The following is an 8,221-nucleotide window of genomic DNA, read 5'->3' as shown; positions in this document are numbered from 1 at the left end:
ACACCAAAAAAATGTACTAATTTTTATTTTATGCAATTAACATAATTGATTATGATGGATTAATTAGTAGGTTTAATTATTATTTTTTTTGTAAAATAGTTTTACCCGTTTTTTCCCCTCTCAATATACAAAATAACCACCATTGTTTAGCAAAAGTTTTCTATTTTAGGACAAATTAATGGTTTGTATTAGTAAACATTTTTAACTAGTTGTTTAAACCTATAAAAAAACTATTTTTGTAGTCATAGTTCATGAACTATATTTGTGCTTCATAATTCATAGAATTTCCCGAACTATTTTTCAACAAACAGTTGTAGCTATACGAATTAATCGTTTATGTAAGCATAAACACATGTTTTTTTATCTGAATTATGTCGGAAATAATCCAAATTAAACATTATACAAAAATAAATATTCATAATACTGTTTCAAGATTTTAAGATAAAAAACGATGTCAAATATGTATAAAATTAATCTCATATATATATATATATATATATATATATATATATATATATATTAAGAACCACAATTTTTTAATGATTATAACTCATATAAAATATAGATCTAAATCCATCAAACAAATTATGTTATGTAATAGGACACTGTTATATATATCGTAATTCTCTTATTGCTTAATTAAGCTTTATATTGATTAATATTTTAAAAATTATTCTTACGCTATCATTATTTACTTAGCTAATATAATTTTTTTTATATTAAAAAATAGAAAAGAAAAAACTAAAGTGTTCTTAGCTATCAATATCCGGATTCCTAGGCAGGAGCAGTTAAAAAAATTGATAGAAAATTAGGGTGAGAAAAGAAATAAAAGTTTATTAAATATGCAACATATAAGCAGGTGATGCTAAAGTTGCATTCACTATAAAATGGTATCTAAGTTAAGTGTGTGAAGATTTGTGAAAGAGAGTGATTCTGTGATCAGAGAGCCTTGACTTGTATGCAGCATTCTTGTATTCCCGCCATGTCAATTCTCTGTAAATATTCTGTTCTTCTTTGGACACAAGTGAAGGTAAAGGACCAATCTTTTCCTCCAAACTTGGCCCTCCAAAATAGATCATTGACAACCTCGACATCCTTGAATCTGCCAATACCCTGTGCTTCACACTCTTAAACCTTCCATTAGTCATAACCTGAAATTTCCATATTAATAATAAATGGTACATAAATTTATTAATTTTGACATTAAGAGAAAGATTGAAGATGTACCTGAAAGAGGTCACCAACATTAACAAAAAAGGAGGAAGGGTCAGGGGGGATTGAAGCCCAAGTCCCATCTGGGAGACAGATTTGCAGTCCTGATGTGTTGTTGGATCTGAGGACAGATAATATCTGTGGGTCTGTGTGCTCTCCAAACCCAATCAAATTTCTTCCACTCTCTTCCAACTCCACACATGCTGGATACCTATTCACCCTAAAACATGAATCACTTCTCTCCTCTCTCACCATTCTGCTAAACACATTCCCTAACCCCAACCCTTCTCCCATCTCTTCCAACACAAAACAGCACATCTTTTTCACTGCCCCTATGTATTCCTCCACGCACAACCTTAACAACAACAAAACACACAAACATGTCACAAACAAAACAAACCACGGCACTCTGTTCTAAACCACGCCCTTTATCACTGTTACTTTACTTACCTCAAAGCCTCCGGGTTCTGCTCGAAAAGCTCAACGCTTTTGGGGGACACGATGTCGGGGTTCGTGCTCAGGAGGAGGTACTCCACCCAACCCATGTCACCGTTTGTGCCGATTCTCTTGCTGCCATAGCCGAAAGGGTCGGGGGGACCGGCCTTGTCTTTCTGGGACTGGCTTTGCATGAAGAACTTCAGCGCTTCATTCTCCAGACGCGTTATCACCTCCGGCGGAATGCCATGGTTCACCACCTTGAACAGACCAATCTCTTGGCAGGCCTTCACCATCATTGTCTTGGCGTCGGGGTGTGAGAGATCAACCTCGGGAACCGCCGTGAACACGGTGGAGGGGTTGCATGTCTTTGCCAGAAACAACTCGTTTAGTGCAGATTGGTTGGAGAGAACAACCATGGTGTTCTTACTGGTTGCTAATGGTGAGAGAGAGAGAGAGAAGAGTAGTGAAAGAGGAATGGTGTGAAGAGGGGTTTAAATGGGTGAGAATGAGAATGAGGATTGAATGCATGAAGGGTGAAGAAAGGAGAGGCGTTACGAACTATAGAGACAGCCATCTGCCTCTCATTGTCGTCCTGGCATTTATACTATCGACCCAGACATCTAAAGTAATTGTCCTTTTTCTTCGTTTGTTTTTAAAAAAAATAAAATAAAACTCACGTCTGTCTCTTTTTTTTTCCTAATTTTATATTATATAATAAACAAGGAGACAGTATTGCATACACTGTTCATATTTAATGAAGTTGTTTTCATCTTCTCCTTCTTAACGTTATTTGATCTTCTTTTAATTTCTCTAAACCAATTCTTTCAATTTACATAATTACATGAATTTTGAAAAAAGAAAAAACACGTATAAAATTAATTTAATTAAAATTACTAAAAGATAGGGTAACTTTTCACAAATACTCGGCTTCAATCATTATAGTTAATAAATTAATAAAATTGATCATTGTAAACATTATTTTCTATAACGTTTTTTTATACTTTTATAATTCATTCGCTATAACAAGTGAGTCAGTGACATAATCATTGATACACGTTAAACATCTGCTTAAATATGTATTTCGTTTAAATTTACATTTAAAAAAAAATTTCACATCAATAATTTTCTTACTTTATTTAAAAAAAAAAATTACATAATGTGATTTCACTTTATATTTTGTTATATTTATTATATATATAAATATAAATATATATATATATATATATATATATATATATATAATAAGAAATTTATATCTCGTAACATATCACTTATATTTAAATATGTTTTTAATTTCTCAACTTTTAGTGAAAATTAGAATTAGTCCATCCTTAAAATTTTTGTCCAATTTAGTCTCTCAACTTCAGAACTGCGTGAATTTAGTCTTTTAAAATGAAGTTTGTTAAATTTATTTAATGTTTCAAACGCATTTCATGATAGCACTTGAGATGTTTAGACCCTTTGACACACTTTCATTTCAATATTAGCTAAAAAACTATCATGAAACGCATTTGAAACGTCAAATAACCTTAACAAACTTTGGTTAAAAGGACTAAATCCACACAATTTTGAAATTGAGGGACTAAATTGGATCAAAGTTTCGAAAATGGACTAATTCCAATTTTCACTAAGTTAAGGGATCAAAAACATATTTAACCCTATATTTTATATCTTTTATATGTTCAGAATCTCTACAAGATCTTAACTCTCATAATATTTCATATTTCATATTGTAATTATATGACTCATAATATGACTCTTAAATTTTTATAAGTCCGCATCCTATTTAAGTCTGCATTAACGCTTAAGATCAAAATGCAAATTTAAACAAATGTTTACTGTATAAGATAATACATTTTAGATCGGTTAGACCAAGAACTAGTGTAGAAAATTGGTGCAGCGATATTCCAATAATTAAGTAGAAAATTTTTTGTATTGGTTAGACCAAACATCAATAATATAAAAAGTTGGCACAATGACATTCTAGTAAGAAAAAAGGTTGTTTGACATCATTCGATGAACATTTGATAATTTTTATTATGATAAAATAATCTTCATAAAATTTAATTTTTATAGATTTAGAAGAAAGAAAAAATGAATGATAAAAAAAAAAGTAATATAAAAATATTAGTATCCTTCTAGTAATTAGTGATAATTAAGTAGAAGGCTTCGTACCTATTAGACCTAGAGTCGGTACAAAAAGTGAAGCTAATCAAGAGAGTAAACTCTAATCCCTCGACTACAAATCATTCCATCTGTTTCCTCTGTCACCAACTCTTCACTGAACTCCCCAGTACCATTCGTAATCTTCAACTCCATATTCATCACGATTATTTTATAACAAAATTTTATCCACCAATTCCCCTCTTTCAGGGGCGGACCTTTGTTGGTCCGCAGGGGGCCAAGGCACTCACTTCCAATATTCTTTTCTTTTTTTTTTTATAAGTTTAAAATTTAAATTTATAATTTAAAAAAAATTAATTTAATTATTTAATGAATTTAAAAAGGATAAAAATATTTATTATCATCCCTTTTACTTACTCACTTACTATTAATTAATAATTACAAAACTAAAACTAAATTGTTAATATCATGTTAATAAAAAATTAATTTAAAATTATAACTTCAATATTTTATTGTTAATACTCTTAATTATTCAAATTTAAAAAAAAATCTATCAATCATCTTTGAACTATAATAATTTTTAACAAGAATAAGAAGTACATTTTACTTATTTTTTTTTATTAAATAAGATTGTGAAATAAAATAGAAGATAATTTTTTTATATAATATAATTATTTATATTGAAAAAAAATATAACCGAAAATTTATCACTACTGGAATTATTATTTCATGAGATTTTCCTTGCAATTTTTTTATAAAATTTTGCAAGAAAAGATTTATTTTTTTGTTATTTTTTCTAAGAGTTTTAATTGGCTGCTAATTCCTTCATGAATAATTATTTTTTACAAAATTATGAAATTTGCAAGTATTTTCTGCAAATTTTTATGTGAAACCCTAAAGATTTTACTAAAAAATTGGTAGCAATTTCTTAAAAATTATTTTTCATAACAAAATTTATAAGTATTTTTTATGAAAATAATTTCAAAACAAAACTGGTAGGAAATATATATTTTTTGTAGTAGTGTATATTTTGGCTTAATTATTGATGAATTCAATAATTTAAAAATACAAAGAAAAAATTATTAGTTATATGTGATTTCTTTTATAGTTATAATTAAATTATATATTATTTATTTATTTTTGTTGTACTAGTGATAATGATAAAACATATAAATTTTGAAATATTACTTTGGCTCCCCCAAAATTAATGTTCAAAATCCACCACTACCCTCCATCTTCACTAACGTCCTCCATTGCGACGACGAGGAGGCTAAGCGGCATCACTATCAGGTAGGTATGAGAACAGCCTGGTTGGACACGAATAATGCCTATCCACTACCCGACCTGCAACAAAATTATCTAACCAGTTACCTATGTCATTACTCGTCGGATATTCATTTAAAAAATACTTGTTGTATTTGTGGACATTTAAGAAAAAATATATTTTATAAATTTTTTAAATAAAATTATGAAAAACATAAAATATAATATAAATTAAATTATATATAAATATGAATTAATCTTTAATTTTAATTAAATTTTACCTAATAAAATATAAATTAAAATTTAATTTTAATTAACTTTAACTTAATAAAATATACATTAAATTTTATTTTTATTTTTTGTGGGCAGCGGACACTCGAGGGTAGGGGTACTATGATACGCACTCGGTCCATTTATAAATGAGTATTAAAATATCTGCTACTCGCTACGGTGGGTAATAGATACCTATGAGTATCAACTATCCATCGTGAATTTTATCCGCAGATATCTATTGACATGGGTATTTTTGTCGGCCACACCAACGATGGCAACATATGTGATTGGTGGTGTGTTCAACTAGTGAGTAAATTTTGAGTTAAAGGTTTTGTTCTGGAATCATGGTTGGTGTGTCTAAAAATGTTGTGTTCATAGGTGAGGAAAAGAAAGAATAACCTTAGGTTATTATACAGGCTATGGCCTTAGCCAATATGAATAAGGGAACATTCTATACTGCCTGTATCTATACTTATTCTAGAACAAATATAGAAAGCCTTGTTTAATCGGTATAAAAAAGACTTCTCTACACTAGTGATCTTCTTATGTGCCTAAATGGCCTATGCATCTATTTGTTAATTTTGGGTAATTATTTTTTAATGACATGAACTCATATTCTATTTTAATTATAAAAAAGTTCAAAGGATTAAATTGAAAACAATCACTATACTGTCACGTGACATGACCTGTAACTTGTCATGTGACACAATTTTAATATGATATTACAATTTCTATATTTAAAAAACTAAAATTGAAAAATATTAAAAATTTTACAACTTCACACGTGATATGTACTGACACGTTATTAAAACTAAATTGAATCCATAAATGATAAAGAGATAAAAATAAATTAAATTAAAAATTATAGAACTAAATAAGTAATTATAAATAGAATATTTTATATTTGTAAGATGTAATTTGTTTTCTTTGTACAATTTTGTGTACCTACCACACGAGATATTTGGTAATTTTTGCAGTAAAGTGTTGTCACTTTCTAAGGGAATTAAGGCACCAGAATTTGGTTTCTGAGATAGTGTTTACTGGAGAGAAAATGGATGGATTATTTGACCTTTAATTGGTGCTACCCCACTTTTTCTGCCCAAGGAGAAGTCAACTTCATCTGCAACTGCACAAAACATTCAATACAAAAATCTGCATATGCCAACACTATCACTACAACAAAAACGCCATTTCTTAACACTTTCCTAATGTCATGTCGGATTTATAACCCTCCTCAACTTTCAAAATAAACGGACATTAATATCACATATATTCGAATGTTTCAGCCAGGTGATTCTGTGCCTCAAATTTCAACTCCTCAATTTCAAAATATCAACTTTTCAATGCTTTAATTTTCACCCGTCAAAGAAAAACAACTATTGTCTAATTACTTGAAAAAAATGTTTAACGTCTGTTTTAATTGACGATTGTCGGTAAACATGTTATTAGTTATTAAAAAAATATATAATGTTTTTCTAGACCGAGACTAAAATACTTTGGGACGGTTATTCATGTTCCTGCATTATAACAAAGGTTTTAATATGGTTTGAGTGCTTGAACTTTAATTTAAAATTAAAAGTTGTTATTGTCTTAAATTTTGATATATTTTTGTCTTAATATTTTACAAATGAATGAATATAGTCTTTTTAATCCAAATACATTAATTTTATTTTTTCTTAGATGTTAAATATACTTTTCAACAAATATTAAATATGTTAAATGGTATAAATAACTTCAACACTAAACATTCAAAACGTAAAAAGAATAACATAAAAACTAAAAAATTTAAAAAATTGGACAGAAAAAAATTTCAATTTTAAATTAAAATTCAATAACTAAAATCATACTTTGCCCTATGATTAACGATTAACCTTACGCGGCTTTACATCATATAGTCTAAATCCGGCTTGGCTATGTTCAAACCAACACTAAAATCTAAAATAACAGTATTTTAACATTTAATTGTTTTTTACATCCATTTAATACTATTTTCTACGACTTTTACTATTTTTTATAAACACAAAAAAATTATATTTTTATAACCATTTTACCTCTATATATGAATTGTGAAATGATTCTCAAATATGTCGAACAATCTTTTCCCTATTAAGTATACCTATACCACAAAAAGAAAATTTATCGTAAATAATATCTGCAATTGCATATCAGCCACCACTCATTTTTTTACAGTAGCTTTTAAAAATTACAGTAACGGAATATTTTTATAGATGGAAAATTCATTTCTTGCAGGCTTTTGATTCGACTAATTCTTTTGAAAATAAATAATCATTTTTTAAAACTTTTTTAAGTAAAAAAACGTTTCTTATAAATAATATCATTTGGTAAGTTATATAGATTTCAATTAATAGTATCACAAAAACACTAAAAAAATACAATTAATTATTTGTTTTCTTTAAATGATAGTTTTATATTTTCTTCAAATATATGTCCTCTTTTTGTCTTAAGTTTCTAAAATATCATTTAATCACATCAGTAAAATCAGTCTTCTTGTATAAGTATGAATAAAATTAAGAAAAGAATTTGAAGACAGAAATAGTATTTTCCTATATATGGTTTAGATTAAAAAAAAAGAGAGATTTGCATTTCTTTGATGAGAAAGATATAAAAACATTATCATATTTATGTTAATTTTTATTATATCACTAATATAATAATTAAATAATTATTAGGTAAGATGATTAGTAAGTTTTTAAAGAAAGATTCTTATACTTTCATCTTTAACTAAGGAGAGAAAACTTTTTTAACGGCCTCGCATAAACTTTTCCTGGATCGCATCTCATTTTCCATTTTAGTTTCGTTTTCTTTTGTACTCATTGTTATACAGAAAATAATAAAATATGAAAAATATATGTTGCGGATGGACTTAGTTAAACAATTTTACATCCTTATC

General features: G+C 27.8%; 1 protein-coding gene across 2 annotated transcripts; it reads right to left on the bottom strand.

Annotated features, from left to right (window-relative positions):
- Positions 1–859: 859 nt before the first annotated feature.
- LOC114179699 (gibberellin 2-beta-dioxygenase-like) lies at positions 860–2,206 on the bottom strand. Of its 2 annotated transcripts, none has more exons than XM_028066113.1 (3): positions 1,663–2,206; positions 1,228–1,567; positions 860–1,151 (listed from the first exon to the last, which is right to left on the bottom strand). In XM_028066113.1, the coding sequence occupies exons 1-3, from the start codon at positions 2,064–2,066 to the stop codon at positions 900–902; spliced, it is 996 nt and encodes a 331-aa protein (XP_027921914.1). In that variant the 5' UTR covers positions 2,067–2,206; the 3' UTR covers positions 860–899. The 2 variants fall into 2 exon arrangements, with proteins under 2 accessions (XP_027921914.1, XP_027921915.1); XM_028066114.1 differs by having other exon boundaries at positions 860–1,127.
- Between the last annotated feature and the right edge of the window lie 6,015 nt (positions 2,207–8,221).

This window comes from Vigna unguiculata, chromosome 3 (assembly GCF_004118075.2).
Source record: "Vigna unguiculata cultivar IT97K-499-35 chromosome 3, ASM411807v1, whole genome shotgun sequence".
NCBI classification, from domain to species: Eukaryota; Viridiplantae; Streptophyta; class Magnoliopsida; order Fabales; family Fabaceae; genus Vigna; species Vigna unguiculata.
Note: the sequence above shows the minus strand (reverse complement) of the source record. Positions and strands in the feature narration are given on the sequence as shown.